General features: G+C 44.2%; 1 protein-coding gene across 1 annotated transcript in view; it reads left to right on the top strand.

Moving 5' to 3' along the window:
• Nucleotides 1–17,648, top strand: part of SIKE1 (suppressor of IKBKE 1) — a 46,847-nt gene extending 29,199 nt beyond the window's left edge. Inside the window, exon 6 of the mRNA XM_082247827.1 lies at nt 17,538–17,648. Coding sequence (XP_082103953.1) covers nt 17,538–17,639 — 102 coding nt within the window. The 3' untranslated portion in view covers nt 17,640–17,648. The remainder of the gene's footprint in view (nt 1–17,537) is intronic.
• Nucleotides 17,649–18,303: the final 655 nt, after the last annotated feature.

Below are 18,303 nucleotides of genomic sequence, written 5' to 3' on the forward strand. Positions count from 1 at the left end.
CTCAGCGGGACAACTCTTGGGTGGGTGAGTATATGAAATGTGCAGGACCCGCCTTCCGGGAAGCAGTGATTAAAAATAATAATAATTTAGCGGGGTACTTTTTTAAAGTGTATCTATATCCCAAACTTTTTTCTTTTTTTTTTTTATTTTGTTTAGTGTAGGAAAGTTTTAAAACTCCTGTTGGGGTTTTATTGCTGTCTGAGTTAGAGATTTCCTCTCATTTCCTGTCTATGGGAAACCCTTTTTACCCCTTTTTACCAGATGGAAAGTAAAACTTGACAGCGGTTTTATCCTTCCCCACACACTATAAAAATATGAAAAAAAATAAAAATGTAGGCAAAGATACATTTTAACTCTCTTCTATCCAAGGATCACAGATGCTTAGATGCCCAGGCCACATTTAGCAGCATTAGCTTGTGTAGATTACAAATGATAGCATATTCTTTTTAACAATATGTAAGGCCTTTATTTGGTACAATGTTTAAAAAATATCGGTTCTGTGTTGTTTTTAGTATATTAATTATATATTTTTATTCATGTTTAGGTGTCTTTTTTTTTTTTTTAACCACTTGATCTCCAAAAGATTTTACCCCTCTATAACCAGAGCATTTTTTGCTATTCAGCACTGTGCTATTTTAACTGGCAATTGCTTGGTCATGCAACACTATACCCAAATGAAATTTTCTATAATTTTTTTTCACCCAAAAAGAGCTTTCTTTTGGTGGTAATTGATCACCACTGGTTTTATTATATATATAATATAAAATGTATTATATAAACAAAAAGAAGAGAATATTTTGCAAAAAAACCCTAAATAAGTGAATTACACCTTGATGAAATTAATAAATGGTGTTCCATGAAGTTACAAATTCCACCTATATTGCCATCTTGTGGGCAAATGACTAAATGCAAGTCCAAAAATGTTATACCGTGGCAAGGCAATTAATAATATATACAGTGCCTTGCCAAAGTATTCACCCCCCTTGACTTTTTACTTATTTTGTTAAATTACAGCCTTAAGTTTAATGTTTTGTTTACTCTGAATTGTATGTGATGGATCTAAACACATCAGTCTAAGTTGGTGAAGTGAAATCAGAAAAATATAAACATAAAACCTATATTTTTTAGAAATGGAAAACAGAAAATTGGCATGTGCGTATGTATTCACCCCCTTTGTTATGAAGTCCATAAAAAGCTCTGGTGCAACCAATTATCTTCAGAAGTCACATAATTATTGAAATGATGTCCACCTGTGTACAATCTAAGTGTCACATGATCTGTCATTACATATACACACCTTTTTTGAAAGGCCCCAGAGGCTGCAACACCTAAGCAAAAGGGGCACCACTAATCAAACACTACCATGAAGACCACCAAAGAACTCTCCAAACAAGTAAGGGACAAGTCAGGGATAGGTTATAAAAAATATCCAAATCTTTGATGATCCCCAGGAGCACCATCAAATCTATCATAACCAAATGGAAAGAACACGGCACAACAGCTAACCTGCCAAGAGACGGCCGCCCACCAAAACTCACGGACCGGGCAAGGAGGGGATTAATCAGAGAAGCAGGACAGAGACTAATGCCCCGTACACACGTGCAGATTATCTGAAGACTTTTGTCTTCAGATTTACCTTTTCTATGTAGTGCAAGGGCCTGCCGGATTGCATACAAATTGAAAGTGTTTAGGTTTGACCTCATATTATATGGTTTTGGTAAGTCTGCAGACAAAAGTCTTCAGATAATCTGCACGTGTGTACAGGGCATTAAGGTAACCCTGGAGGAGCTTGCAGAGTTCCACAGCAGAGACTGGAGTATCTGTACATAGGACGACCATACGCTCTATAGAGTTGGGCTTTTTGACAGAATGGCCAGAAGAAAGCCATTACTTTCAGCAAAAAACAAAATGGCACGTTTTGAGTTTGCGAAAAGGCATGTGGGAGACTCCCAAAATGTATGGAGGAAGGTGCTCTGGTCTGATGAGACTAAAGTTGAACTTTTCGGCCATCAAAGAAAACGCTTTGTTTGGCGCAAAACCAACACATCACCTAAAGAACACCATCTCCATGTTTTTCAGCAGCCGAGACTGGGAAACTGATCAGAGTTGAGGGAAAGATGGATGGTGCTACATACAGGGATATTCTTGAGCAAAACCTGTACTGCTCTGTGCGTGATTTTTAGGCTAGGACGGAAGTTCACCTTCCAGCAGGACAATCACCCCAAACACACTGCTAAAGCAACACTTGAGTGGTTTGAGGGAAAACATGTAAATGTGTTAGAATGGTCTAGTCAAAGCCCAGACCTCAATCCAATAATAAATCTGTGGTCAGACTTAAAGATTTCTGTTCACAAGCGCAAACCATCTAACTTGAAGGAGCTGGAGCATTTGTGCAAGGAGAAATGGGCAAAAATCCCAGTGGTAAGATGTGGCAAGGTCATAGAGACCTATCCAAAGCGACTTGGAGCTGTGATTGCCGCAAAAGGTGGCTCTACAAAGTATTGACTTTAGAGGGGTGAATAGTTATGCACATTGACTTTTTCTGTTATTTTTGTCCTATTTGTTGTTTGCTTCACAATAAAAATTAAAAAGAAAAAAACTTCAAAGTAGGGGGAATGTTCTGTAAATTAAATGATGCAAATCCTCAAACAATCCATATTAATTCCTGGTTGTGAGGCAACACAAAATGCCAAGGGGGTGAATACTTTTGCAAGGCACTGTATTTTATTTATGATTGAATGCCAGGTAGAACGAATAATAAAATGTGTACATAAAAATGTATTTTTATAAAAAAATTGGAAAGTTAAACAAATTATGACTACATAATTATCACCTCATATATTTACCTCCTCCCGCCCACGCTATAGCCGAAAGACGGCTACAGCGCGGGCTCTAATTTCCAGGAGGCCGTCTTTATACGGCCTCCCAGTAACAGGCTCCCCGCGCGCTCCCACGAGCGCGCATCGGGGAAAATCTGTGTCGGCCGTGTCCCTTGGACACAGCTAATCACAGATCGTGGTGAATGGCCAATCGCAGCGGCCATTTACCACGTGATCGGAACGTGCAATGAGAGATGATCTCAAATGTAAACATATGAGATCATCTCTCATCGCCAGCTCTCCTTCCTCACACAGAGACTACGTGTGAGGAAGAGGAGAGCCGATCAGCGGTAAGGGGACACAGAGAAATGTAATCAGGGCACTGATCACCAGTTCCCTGATTACACAAGAGGGAAAATAAAATGCCATAACTGCCCACAGTGCTCGCCATCAGTGCCCATAGTGCTGCCAGTCAGTGCCCATAAGTGCCTGCTCATCTAGGCACTGACTAGCAGCACTATGGGCACTGAGTGTGGGCACTGATGGTGCTGCCCATCACTGCCGCCCGTCAGTGCCACCTCATCAGTGCCCAGCAGTGCCACCTATCAGTGCTCATCAGTACCTCGTCATCAGTGCCACCTCATCAGTGCCCATAAGTGCCACCTTATCAGCGCACATCAGTGAAGGAGAAAAAATTATTTATTTTCAAAATTTACTCACAGAAAATAAGAAAACTTTTTTTTTTTTTTTTTTTTTCAAAATTTTCTGTCTTTTTTTCTTTTCTTTTTTTTGTAAGAAATAAAAAACCCAGAGGTGATTAAATACCACCAAAAGAAAGCTCTTTGTGTGAAAAAAATGATAAAAAAATTCATATGGGTACATTGTAGCATGACTTTGTCATTCAAAGCGTGAGAGCGCTGAAAGCTGAAAATTGGCCTGGGCAGGAAGGGGGTAAAAGTGCCCTGTAGGCAAGTGGTTAAAACACCACATTAAAAATTTGAGATAAAGCAGTTTATGTCTATATCAATGTTCAAAACTTCTGGATTTAAAGTGCATAATTCATATATCCAGCGTGTTTTTCATTTTCTGACACTGCCTTGCGCATGTTTGTGCCACTTTAATGTCGTATCTATCCCACAGAAGGTTAGGAGGCTAGGATCAAAATGGTTGGAAAGATTGTGTTCCCTAAACCCCCTTTTTTATATTATTTAGATGTTCCCCTAATCTAGTGGCTAGCTTGCGTGTAGCCTGGCCTAAATATTGTTGGCCAAAAGGGCACGAAAGTAGGTAAGTAAAATTAGTACTTTGGCATTGTAATTAATTTCTTTACCTGATGAGTCCTTTTAAGTAAAATTAGATTTAAACTGTTTGATCTTTCTTGGCCTATTTTTTTACCGTCCTACAGGGTTTACATATACCACAGGAATAAAACCCCTTCTGGTCCAAGAATGGTGCCCAGTTTAATGGGGGGATTCCGGCACATTATGTACCTCAGGGGCTCTGCAGTATACAAAATGCAGTCTATTTGGTAGAATATTCCCAAGTATCTTATCACTTAGTAAAACAGGCCAATGTTCAAATTTTTATATTAGTTGTTAAAATCTATAATCGCTAAAATCTCCATCTTCCCTGGGTTTATCCCTACTTAGCTCATTCCTATCCAGGGACACTGCTTGTTGTTTGGTATCTCGAAGTTGCTTTTCCTTATACCGTTTGGCTGCATATCTATCAATAAGCAGTTCAGCTTGAATTTTGGCCTTATCCACGTCTTTACAATTCTGGTGGGCGGTATACCCAAAGGTCAATTCATGTGGCTCTGCTGTAACTGTAAGGATGTGGATGAGTTCAATAATCAAGCTAAACTGTCTACTGATAGATTTGTAGCCAAAGAGTTTAAGGAAAAGCAACTTAGAGATACCAAACGACAAGTAGTGTCCCTGGATAGGAATGAGCTGCTTAGGGATAAACCCAGGGAAGATGCAGATTTTCATACTCTTTTCATTTAGAGATTTTAACAACCAATATAAAAAGTTTCAACAGGTGGTACTGAAACATTAGACAATAACCCTCAGCCTCACGCCTAAACTGTAGACACCGTTGTGCGGAGCATAAATGGGTTGTGTGCGCTGTCTTGGCCGCGCCCCAAGTTGAAGTCAGAAAGTGACGAAACGCGTCGGGGCATGGCCAGACGACGCACCCAATCGTCGATCACGGCTGTGGAGGACTTCCGGGACTACCCGATTTGGCGTGGAGCCACATCTGAGTAGCAGTGGATGCCCACCGCATTTGCCGTTTGTGAGAGATGAGCTTACCGATATTCTACTAAAAGTGAGTGCAATGTATGATGTTTTTACTCTAATAAAGTTACTATCAGACGTATTGCACTAGTGGAGGTATTTCTTATTTTCCACATACATGGGAGGAATAGTGGAAGAGTGTTACTGAGTTGGACCACGAACCATCCCTTGCTGGTGCCTGCTTATCCTGTGGCAACTTGTGACAACGTGTGGATTTGCTTATATACATGCGAGGTGTGCTCATTTATGAGAATAGATGAGCATTGGGATCCGGTGAGTGGCCATTCATTACTTTCCCCCTGCACTTGGTGGAATAGAGGTGACCCTACCAGACTACACGGGACATTGGTGATCCAGTAGAGTGTGCCTACATGAGTTTATGAGGAACGCTTAGACCCTTAGTGTCATCAGTGATCTGGTGGTGAATGGGACTGATGTTCACTATACCGCTTTGTTAATAAGCTTGTGGGACTATTCACTGAATGTTTTGGGGACTGAGTTATCAACTACATTTCATTTGGGGGATATCTACAGTTTATTTAATGAGACATTTCTATATTGTTTCTGCGCTACTATTCTTCTTTTTATTTTAAGTATCAGGTACTGAAACATTGGCCCATTTTACTTGGGGATAAGCTACTAGTGAATATTCTACCAGATAGACTGTGTTTTTGTATACCGCAGAGCCCCCCAACCTGGGGGACATATTGGTCCATAAGTAACAGAATCTCCCCATTAAACTGGGCACATAACTGTTAAAAATTGGGCACATTCTTGGACCAGAAGGGGTTTTATTCCTGTGGTAGATGCTAACTCTGTAGGACAGTAAAAAATAGGCCAAGAAAGATCATATCAGTATTATCAGGTAAAGAACTTATTTCCATGACAAAGTACATATGTTACTTACCTACTTTAGTGCTCTTGTGGCCACCAATATGCAGACCAGATTACATGGGTACTAGCCACTAGATTAGGGGAACATCTAAATAATATAAAAAAGGGGTTTAGGGAACACAATCTCTCCAACCATTTTAGGCTATACCAAAATAAAGATCCTATCCTCCAAACCTGTGGTATAGATACAGAATAAATTCAGAAAGAGAACCTCGCGAGCTACTGTGTGTGTTCACCAAAATAAAACTATGGACACAGGCTGCTGACTCTGATCACATTCCCATAATTATTTACAAAGTTCAACCATTTCAATATAAGTACCTCGCTACTTTCCCTTGTTTGTCTTGTGCAATCTAAAAAAATCTTGTGTCAATTCATACAAAAAGTAAAACTAATAAAATAACGTCAATACATAAAATACATATTTCAAGCCAAAATAACATGCAGTGCTAAGTCTAAAAAAATGTCCATATTTCATATATTTCGCCTGTGATGTAATTCCTTCAATATATCAGAGTGCGTGAATTCAATCCAAAAACACATGTGTTCCAAAGACACCGATGTGCTCCAAATTAAAATGATGTGCCACCTCACTCGTGTCCGTCCGTACCCCTCCGTCCCCCTCCCCTCCTGGCTGTATCCTCACCTCAAAAAGTGTAACCCCACAATTAGGTCAGATTGCACTTGTGAGCCTCCCCTGGGCTCAGTCCGATATATCTGGATCTCCCGGTTCCTCTGCTCTTCCGTAAGGTAATCTCCCAGGCAGTGGATTGTAATGAGGCAATTCTTAGATGTGATGGCTGTATTAGCTTCCTTTTTTAGGCATTCTTTCTTCTATTTTCATCTGGGGATCCAGCCAACAAGTCTGTTGTTTTTCTTAAGCTCTCCAGCAGAATGTATAATCTGAACCTCCAGGTGTCTCCCATTGGTGACAAATTGGTCTATAATGTGCCGGAATGGTGCCCCCAATAAACTAGGCATCCTTCTTGTTTTTTTTTTCCTGTGGTAAATGCAAACCCTGTAGGACAGTAAAAAAAAGTAGGCCAAGAAAGATCAAATAGTTTAAATCTAATGTTAAAGATAAGTCAAAGGACTTATTAGGTAAAGAAATGAACCTCTTGCTGACCGCCCACCGTAGTATTACTGCGGCAGGGCGGCTCGGCTGCGCAAAATCATGTAGTACTACGTGATTTCGTGCAAGAGGTCTCGGTGGCGCGCTCCCACTGTGTTTAGATAAAGTGGGAGGTGTGCAGTGGGAGGATCGGCGGCGATTCCGCCGGCCTCCCGCAATCATCAGATAAACTGACAGAAAACCCGCATGCTTATGTAAACAAACAGACAGACAGGGAGAGATCAGGAGTTTCAGCTAAGCTGAAACCCCCCAGTCTCTCTGTGCCTGTCACAGAACCATTCCCCCACACAGTCAGCAAGCATATTTAGGCACACATTAACCCCTTTAATTACCTCCAGTGTTAACCCCTTCCCTGCCAGTGTCATTTATACAGTAACCATGCATAATATTTAGCACTGATTACTGTATTAATGTCACTTTTTCCCCAAAAATGTCAGTTAGGGGCTCGATCTGTCCGCCGCAATGTCTCAGTCCCGCTAAAAACCGCTGATCGCCACCATTACTAATGAGAACAAAAAAATTATTAAAAATTCCAAAAATCTATCCCGTAGTTTGTAAACTCTATAACTTTTGCGCAAACCAATGAAAATACGCTTTGGGATTTTTTTTAACAAAAATATGTAGCAAAATACAAATTGGCCTACACTGATAAAAAAAAACTTAGATTTTTTTTTTTTTTTATTGGTAATGTTTTATAGCAGAAAGTAAAAAAAATATGGTGTGTTTTTTTTTTTTGTTTGTTTTTTTTTTTTTTTTTTTTCAAAATTTGTCTCTCCCTTTTTTTTTTTAGCGCAAAATCTAAAAACGGAAGAGGTGATCAAATACCACCAAAAGAAAGCTCTATTTGTGGGAAAAAAGGGGATCAATTGTATTTGGGTACAGCGTCGCACGACCGCTCAATTTTTCGTTAAAGTAACGCAGTGCCGAATCGCAAAAAATGGCCTGATCTTTAAGGGGGTAAAACCTTCTGGATCTGAAGTGGTTAATTACATGCCAAAGTACTAATTTTTACTTACCTAATTTAATGCCCTTATGGCCAACAATATGTAAGCCAGACTAGATTAGGGGAATATCTAAATAATAATATAAAAAAGGGGTTTAGGGAACACAATCTCTCCAACCATTTTAAGCTACACCATAATAAAGATCCTAGCCTCCTACCCTGTGGTATAGATACGACCCCAGAGGGGCACAGACGTGCGTAAGGCAGTGTCAAAAAATAAAATGCTGGCTATATGAATTTTGCAGTTTAAATCCGGAAGGTTTGAACATCGATATAGACATTACCTGCTTTATCTCTGCTTTTTAATATGAGGTGATAATTTATTATTATTTTCTTTTTTTTTTTACTATATATATATATATATATATATATATATATATATATATATATATATATATATATATATATATATATATATATATATATATATACAAATTGTATTATTAGTACTGTCATTGAATCATATATAAAATATATATTCGTATTAGTCTTGCCGCAGCATCATTTTTGGACTTGCATTTAGTCCTTTGCCCACAAGATGGCAATATAGGGTGATATTGTAACTTCACAGGACCACTAATTAATTTCATCAAGTTGTAATCCATTTTTCTCTTACGTCCTCCGACAGTCGCCGCCTCTTCATATTCGTCACATATGGGGTATTAGACTTTGCTCCGTAGGAGTAGCTAGGCAACAGAATATGTTAACAATAAAGCTTTAACATATCCCACCCTCAAGGGGTGGTCCCCTCAGTCAATACCCTCCTACTTCCTGCAACCATATCTCAGTTTTAATGTCTAGCTTGTCAGGAGTGGCTGGCTCTCTCTGTGCTGGGACTTTTTGTCCCAGACTCTTTCTTCTTTTTGATATTTTGTTTGAGTTTTCTCTCTACCTTTACTTAGCTGTTATTTTTGTCAGCATTAGTTAGTTCTTCGGACGAAGAGGATCATGCGGACTGGGTCTCGGGCTGATCCCCCTGGTCGCAGGTCGTGGGTCAGTGGCTTCCCAGTCTGCCATCGAGCGTTCAGCCAGGTAACGCTCCTGGCACAGTGAACGACCCATCCCTGTTCGGTGCAGGGATGATTGGTGAGGTGGCTACCTCACCGGACGCTGTGCGGTTTCTGAACCGCCATTGTGTGCGTCTTGAATTGCGACTCTCCCTGCCTCATGTGCAGCGGCTTGTTCGCCTGTGCGGGTTCCCCACGCCATGTGAGGTAAGTGTATCTATGTGGGGACCTGTCTGTCTGGGGGGGGTCTCAGTCTGGGACTGTGTAACCTGCCTTTAATCACACTGCTTGTCTCCCTATCTCTCGGCTGCATGCTGTGGGCTGCAAGGGGGGGGGGGAGCTGTATGACACTGAGTATGTCAGGCTGGGCAGTGTGAGGAGCTGTGTGCTGTGGGGCATGTTTTTAATGGCATGTTGGGGCATATACAGCGATCGCTGCGGCGATCTAACATGTATCCATATAATGGGATAATATTGTGTGTGATTTTATGCACTGTGGAGCGGCGATTTCGGCGCCAAACGACGCCATTTTACCGGCGCCCGCTCCGGCCGCATGGTTTACATGCACGGCGGCCATTTTCTTGTAGCCTCCATAGGCTTACATAGAGCGCCCTGGCAGCATCACTTCCTCTCTCCTGGAAGCACCGATCGAGGCAGCAGCAGCAGCGGAGTCTCCTCAGGTTTTATCCTTCTATTCCTGTGTTCCATTGCCTGTATTCAGTCTGTATATTCCCTGTGGGGGTCTCATTGTGCCTGAGTGTGGTGCGGTGGGCTGCGCTTGCCGCGCTTGCTGTAAGGGGGCAGTTAACCCTTGGTTGTCTGGCATACAGGGGCAATGGATTCTCAGGAGGGCAAGTTTCCCACAGTATTGGTGGAAAGCCAGGGGACCGCTGTTTCCCCCCCAGGGGGGGATTTAGCCACTATTGTGGCTGGCCTTGCTGCACAGGTGCAAATGCTGGTGGCTGCTCAATCTACTAAACGGCCCAGAGTTGCTCTGTCCTCTGATTCTGAGGGTGAAGGTGATGGGGCTGTTCTGGCGGGGACCCCCCTATCGGGGTCCCGCTCCTCTCTTGATCTAGTGGGGTCTGAGGTAGAGGCTGAAGTTGAGGGGGTTGTAAATTCTCCCCCTGGCTCGCCTGAAGAGCTTGCAATCATGGATGAGTTGATTGCTTCCATTAAGCAGACGCTACGTTTGCAGGACGAGGTGTGTCCCCCAGCTGCCTTGGCGGCTTATGGGACGCAGAGAAAACGCAGGACGCCGCAGGTTTTTCCCTGCAATGCTGATTTTCAGCGCGCTGTTAAGGACCAATGGCGCGATTTGCGCAAGCCTTTTGCGGTACCAAGTAAATTTAAGCTGCGTTATCCTTTCTCGCCTGCCACTGATGAACGGTGGTGTGTGCCTCCGCCAGTGGATCATGCTATTGCGGTTTTGAACAAAGCCACTGCGATCCCTGCAGAGGGATCCCCTGTTTTCCGTGATGCCACGGATAGGAGACTGGAGTCTCTTGCCCGTCATACTTATTCTGTTACGGGTTCTATGCTTAAGGCTCTGTTTGCTTCTCTCATGGCGGCCCAGGCGATCGCAAGTTGGACGCAGATGCTTAGGCGCGTCCTAGTGGCCGATTCGGCCTCGGCGGCGACCCTGGATATGGTGGATCAGATCCACCAGGGTGTCATGTATCTGTGTGATGCGGACCTGGACCTGATTCCGTTGGCCGCGCGTGTGCACAGCGTGGCGGTGTTGTCTCGCCGCCTGGTTTGGTTGAAATGTTGGTCGGTGGACCAATCTTCACGTAAAACCTTAGCCAATCTGCCTTATGATGGGTCTCGCCTTTTTGGGGAGTCCCTGGATGTGTTGATTAAGGGGATTACCGGGGGTAAGAGCACTCTCTTGCCCCATTTCCCCAAGGCTAAGGGGGCTTCTGGGAAGAAGCATGCTCATTTTCGGCCCCCTCAGGGGTCCTTTCGTGCCTTTCGGCCGCACTACAAGGGCAAACCATTCAAGGGCCAAGGCTCTCAGAAGAAGCCCTGGTCTGGGAAACAGAAGTCCGGTCAATCCGGACCTGCGGCCCATAACAGTTCGGCCTGAAGGGGCGCCCTCACCCAGTTTTGGGGTGGGGGGACGCTTGCTCGGTTTTCTTCAGCCCTGGTTGGCCCGTGTGAGGGACAGATGGGTTCTGGAAATCGTTCGATCTGGTTACAAGATCGAGTTTCTCTCTCGGCCGGAGAGCAGATTTTTTCCCTCAAATCTTCAACTGTCTCCAGAGCGCCTGCGGGATCTGCACCTGGCGGTGCGGGACCTGAGGGCTCAGGGAGTGGTGGTTCCGGTGCCTCATCGGGACAGATTTCGGGGGTTTTATTCCAATCTGTTCACCGTGCCCAGGAAGGAGGGCAAGGTTCGTCCGATTCTGGACTTGAAAGCTCTGAACCGCTCTGTGCGAGTTCGCAAGTTCCGCATGGAATCCCTACGCTCGGTGGTGGCTGCCCTGGTTCCGGGGGAATTCATGGCCTCCATCGATTTGAAGGATGCGTACCTTCACATCCCCATATTCGAGGGTCATCAGAAGTACCTTCGATTTGCCATTGCGGAGGATCACTACCAGTTTGTGGCGTTGCCCTTTGGGCTCGCCTCGGCTCCGCGGGTCTTCACCAAGGTGCTTGCACCGGTTCTGGCATTATTGAGAGCCCAGGGCATTTCTGTCCTGGGGTATCTGGACGACATTCTGGTTCGGTCTGCGACCAGACAGGGTCTGGAGAAGGACCTGTCTGTCACAATGCAAACTCTGCAGGAGTTCGGTTGGACGATAAATGTTCCAAAGTCGACACTGAGTCCGTCGGTTCGTCTCCCCTATCTGGGAATGATACTGGACTCGGTGCAGGCGAAGGTCTTCCTGCCGGAAGACAAACTCAGGACTCTTCAGGAGGAAGTCAGGTCCCTCAGGGACGTTCCACACTCGTCTCTGCGGACGGGTATGAGATGTCTGGGATTGATGGTCTCGGCCTTCGAGGCGATTCCTTTTGCGCAGTTTCACACGCGGGGTCTCCAAGCGGAGATCCTGTCCAGGTGGGACGGGCGACCTCAATCTCTGGATCTTCAGATCTCGTTGAGTCATCGCACCAGGGAAAACCTTCTGTGGTGGCTCCAGTTCCCGTTGGTGTCCGGGGGCAAGTCGTTTCGTCCGATCTCGTGGACGATAATCACCACGGATGCCAGCCTGTCGGGCTGGGGTGGTGTTCTGGGCGTTCTGTCCGCCCAGGGGACCTGGTCGGAGGGGGAGTCTTCACTTCCGATCAACATTCTGGAATTGCGTGCGATAAGGCTCTGTCTTCATCGCTGGACGGACCGGCTGCAGGGCTGCCCGGTTCGGGTGCAGACGGACAATGCCACGGCGGTGGCCTACATCAACCACCAAGGGGGCACCAGGAGTGCCCGATCGGCTCGAGAAGTGGCCGACATTCTGTCTTGGGCCGAGACTCATGTCCCGGCAATAACGGCGGTTCACATTCCGGGAGTGGAGAACTGGCAGGCGGACTATCTGAGTCGCCAGACCCTGGATCAGGGGGAATGGTCTCTCCACCCGGCTGTCTTCCAGATGTTGTGCGCGAAGTGGGGTCTTCCAGATGTGGACCTGTTCGCGTCTCGCCTCAACTACAAGGTGAAGAGGTTCGTGGCAAGGACGCGCGACCCTCGGGCAGACGCGTCGGACGCGTTAGTGGCCCCGTGGCATCAGTACAGGCTGATGTACGCGTTTCCACCGATTCAGTTGCTGTCCAGGTTCCTTCGCAGGTTGCACTCGGAACGCAGCACGGTGATTCTTGTGGCACCGGACTGGCCTCGCCGGTCCTGGTACGCAGACCTCGCGAATCTGGCGGTCGACGCTCCTTGGCGTCTGCCTCTTCGAGACGATCTACTGTCTCAAGGACCGATTTACCATCCTGCTTTACAGTCGCTGGCTTTGACGGCCTGGCTGTTGAGACCGAGGTCCTGAAGGAGAAGGGTCTCTCTCCAGAGGTCGTTCATACTTTGATCAACGCGAGGAAGTCTTCCTCGGGGAAGGTTTATTACCGTACTTGGAAGGCCTATTTTGCCTGGTGTGAGTCCAGGGGGTTTTCACCCCGCACGTACTCGGTTTCCCGTGTGCTGTCTTTCCTTCAGACGGGTGTCGATCAGCGTTTGGCGCTGGCTACGATTAAGGGTCAGGTGTCGGCGCTGGCCGTTCTGTTTCAACGTCCCGTGGCTTCCAACTCCTTGGTTGGCACTTTTATTCAGGGTGTGCGGCATCTGGTTCCTCCTAGGAGGGATCCTTTGCCCCCTTGGGACTTGAATCTAGTTCTATCTGTGTTACAACGTGCTCCTTTTGAACAGATCAGGGAGATCTCGTTGTCTATGTTGTCCAAAAAGGTCGCCTTTTTGGTGGCGATCACTTCGGCTCGCAGAGTGTCGGAACTGGCGGCTTTGTCCTGCAAGTCTCCGTACCTGGTTGTTCATTTGGATAAGGTGGTCTTGCGACCTAATCCTTCTTTTCTACCGAAACGAGTTTCGGAATTCCATCTTAACGAGGATATTGTTTTGCCTTCATTGTGCACGAAGCCTAAACATCCGAAGGAGGTGAGATTGCACTCTCTGGATGTTGTTCGGGCGATAAGGGTTTACCTTAAATCGACTGAGTCTTTTCGTAAGCCTGACTCCTTGTTTGTTCTTCCAGAGGGTCCTCGGAAGGGCATGGCGGCTTCCGCCTCTACCATTGCCAAATGGATCAGGCAGACCATTGAACAGGCCTATGCCTTGCAGGGGAAGGTTCCCCCTGTGCCTGTGAAGGCGCACTCTACTAGATCACTGAGTACGTCTTGGGCCTGCCGTCATGGGGCTTCTGTGGCCCAGGTGTGTAAGGCGGCGACTTGGTCGACCGTACACACTTTCACAAAATTCTACAAAGTAGATGTTCAGGCATCGGCGGATGCTTCCTTTGGCCGCAAGGTTCTTAGTGCGGCTGTTCCATAGGGTCCCTTGTTGGGGACTCCTGGCTGTTGGGATAGTTTTTTTGTATCCCCTGGTTTTTTTTTGTCTTTTCCTGGGTTGTTGCTCCTGTTGAGCACTTATTTTTGCTGTTGCCCAGCTGGTTTCCTTCCTTTGGTAAGGTTCCTTTCTTTGATGTGGAGACTGCGTTGCCTTTCGGCGCGGATGCGTTTCCCACCCCTCATGTTTGCACTGCTTTGGGACGTCCCCATATGTGACGAATATGAAGAGGCGGCGACTGTCGGAGGACGTAAGAGAAAACGGAATTTTTGTAAAATCTTACCTGTAAAATTCCTTTCTCTGAGTCCTCCGACAGTCGCCGCCCCCGCCCCTCTTTTGGGGTTTGAATGTATACTCTACTGCTATTCCACTAAAACTGAGATATGGTTGCAGGAAGTAGGAGGGTATTGACTGAGGGGACCACCCCTTGAGGGTGGGATATGTTAAAGCTTTATTGTTAACATATTCTGTTGCCTAGCTACTCCTTCGGAGCAAAGTCTAATACCCCATATGTGACGAATATGAAGAGGCGGCGACTGTCGGAGGACTCAGAGAAAGGAATTTTACAGGTAAGATTTTACAAAAATTCCGTTATTTAGGGTTTGGTGCTAGGTTGTAGTAGCGATATGTTGTGCTCCCTAATTGTCTTGTTATTGCACATTTTACAATGTACAGTGGGTACGGAAAGTATTCAGACCCCCTTAAATTTTTCACTCTTTGTTATATTGCAGCCATTTGCTAAAATCATTTAGGTTCATTCTTCTTCCTCATGAATGTACACATAGCACCCCATACTGACAGAAAAACACAGAATTGTTGACATTGTTGCAGATTTATTAAAAAAGAAAAACTGAAATATCACATGGTCCTAAGTATTCAGACCCTTTGCTCAGTATTTAGTAGAAGCCCCCTTTTGATCTAATACAGCCAGGAGTCTTTTTGGGAAAGATGCAACAAGTCTTTCACACCTGGATTTGGGGATCCTCTGCCATTCCTCCTTGCAGATCCTCTCCAGTTCTGTCAGGTTGGATGGTAAACGTTGGTGGACAGCCATTTTTAGGTCTCTCCAGAGATGCTCAATTGGGTTTAAGTCAGGGCTCTGGCTGGGCCATTCAAGAACAGTCACGGAGTTGTTGTGAAGCCACTCCTTCGTTATTTTAGCTGTGTGCTTAGGGTCATTGTCTTGTTGGAAGGTAAACCTTCGGCCCAGTCTGAGGTCCAGAGCACTCTGGAGAAGGTTTTTGTCCAGGATATCCCTGTACTTGGCCGCATTCATCTTTCCCTCGATTGCAACCAGTCGTCCTGTCCCTGCAGCTGAAAAACACCCCCACAGCATGATGCTGCCACCACCATGCTTCACTGTTGGGACTGTATTGGACAGGTGATGAGCAGTGCCTGGTTTTCTCCACACATACCGCTTAGAATTAAGGCCAAAAAGTTATATTTTGGTCTCATCAGACCAGAGAATCTTATTTCTCACCATCTTGGAGTCCTTCAGGTGTTTTTTAGCAAACTCCATGCGGGCTTTCATGTGTCTTACACTGAGGAGAGGCTTCCGTCGGGCCACTCTGCCATAAAGCCCCGACTGGTGGAGGGCTGCAGTGATGGTTGACTTTCTACAACTTTCTCCCATCTCCTGACTGCATCTCTGGAGCTCAGCCACAGTGATCTTTGGGTTCTTCTTTACTTCTCTCACCAAGGCTCTTCTCCCCCGATAGCTCAGTTTGGCCGGACGGCCAGCTCTAGGAAGGGTTCTGGTCGTCCCAAACTACTTCCATTTGAGGATTATGGAGGCCACTGTGCTCTTAGGAACCTTAAGTGCAGCAGAAATCTTTTTGTAACCTTGGCCAGATCTGTGCCTTGCCACAATTCTGTGTCTGAGCTCTTCAGGCAGTTCCTTTTGACCTCATGATTCTCATTTGCTCTGACATGCATTGTGATCTGGAAGGTCTTATATAGACAGGTGTGTGGCTTTCCTAATCAAGTCCAATCAGTATAATCAAACACAGCTGGACTCAAATGAAGGTGTAGAACCATCTCAAGGATGATCAGAAGAAATGGAAAGCACCTGAGTTAAATATATGAGTGTCACAGCAAAGGGTCTGAATACTTAGGACCATGTGATATTTCAGTTTTTCTTTTTTTAATAAATCTGCAACAATGTCAACAATTCTGTGTTTTTCTGTCAGTATGGGGAGCTATGTGTACATTCATGAGGAAGAAGAATGAACCTAAATGATTTTAGCAAATGGCTGCAATATAACAAAGAGTGAAAAATTTAAGGGGGTCTGAATACTTTCCGTACCCACTGTAAATATGTGATCCCACACTTCACGTGCAGCGAGCGCGCGATCTGTGGGTGCATGGCACTATGTAAACCAGGCACAGTTTTGCTCTGATGGGGGAAAGGATGGACTGATTACTGTATTAGTGTCACTGGTTCCTGCAAAGTGTCAGTGTCTGATTGTCCACTCCAATATCACAGTCCCGCTATAAGTCGCTGATCACTGCCATTACTACTATAAAAGTAAATAGATAAAAATTCCAGTATATATATCCCATAGTTTGTAGATGCTATGTCATTCGCGTAAACCAATCAGTATACGCTCATTGGGATTTTTTTACTAAAAGCATGTAGCAGAATGCATATTGACCTAAATTTATAAAGAAATTCAATTTTTTTTTTAATTTACATTGATGGTCTTTATTTCATTTTTTTTTTTTTTTTTTTTCTCTATAGCACAATAAAAATAAAAAAATCCAGTGGTTATCAAGTATTATCAAAAGAAAGCTCTATTTTGTGGGGTAAAAAAAAAAAAAAAAAAAAAAAAATTTTTTTTTTTTTTGGGTTACAGCTCTGCATGACCACGCAATTGTCATTTCAAATAACGCAGTGCTGTATTGCAAAAGTGGCCTGGTCATGAAGGGGGGTAAATCTTCTGGAGGTCAAGTGGTTAATCGTAACTGGTGTGGTGATCTATGTGAAGTGATTTTTTTTTTTAAATCATAATACCTCTAAAATCCAATATAAATGTTCCGGTGACAACCCAAAATGTTGGACTTTTAATTTCAGCCCCTTCTAAAATGGCCACATACAAAGCACAAAGGGTGAGTGAATCTCCCTAGCAGGGACAGCAATATATACCTTTGCAGGGTTTCTAAACCTTAACCACACTATCCAAAACTGAAAAACCAATAATTGACAACTAAAAACATGCATTTTCTGAATTCAGTTGTGTATAAAATATTTTCCTTGCATTCATTTTTCATAGTATAGTATATTTGCTAAACAAAGTCAAATTTGCATTGCTTTAAATTGTTTGTATAATTGGTTTTCCTTTTTTATTTAATTTTTTTTCCCATAATAGTTGGAAAACAAGGAACTTCGGGAAATCCTATCTGTAAGCAAGGAGTCCCTGCATTCAGGAAAAAAGGAATCGGACTGGAATTCACTAGAGAAATCGCAGTGATACTCTTCAATCACATCCTTTTGCAAAATACATTCACTGGACACACAACAGTAATAGGAACCATTTCTATTATCCTCTAAACCCCAGCCTACACTGTCCTGTGTACAGCACTGCAGTGACCGTAAATATTTTCAGTGCAAAGTATGAAGATGTTAATGGTGGCTCGATGGCTTCAGTGTATGTGAGTCTTCGTTTCAGAATTGCAGTGGTTCAAGAAATAAGGTCCACAACCTATTGTGAAATCACTTGGACTTTGCTTTCAGATTTGTCTTATGGAAAATTATAAAAATGTAGATGTATTATTTAAATAAGTTAAAACATAGAAATATATGTATGAAAAAAAAAATCCTTCAAAAATGATCACGTGGAATTCTTTTCTTGCTCACAACTTGGCAACCCTCTCCTTCCCCCTCCTTTGTGTTCTAGTATATACAATATGTGGTCTGAAATATGACATCCTGTAAAGATTTGTAACCATTACCTACTCATGCTGCCTGACAGCACATTTTACATATTGTAAGCATTATTACAGCACGCCTTTCCAATACAGTTTGAGAAGAGGGAAACACATAAAAATATGGACTTTATAGGCACTTATACACAGTATCTCACAAAAGTGAGTACAACCCTCACATGTTTGCAAATATTTATTATATCTTTTCAT

The sequence above is a fragment of the Pelophylax lessonae genome, assembly GCF_965119305.1.
Source record: "Pelophylax lessonae genome assembly, chromosome: 2".
Classification (NCBI taxonomy): domain Eukaryota; kingdom Metazoa; phylum Chordata; class Amphibia; order Anura; family Ranidae; genus Pelophylax; species Pelophylax lessonae.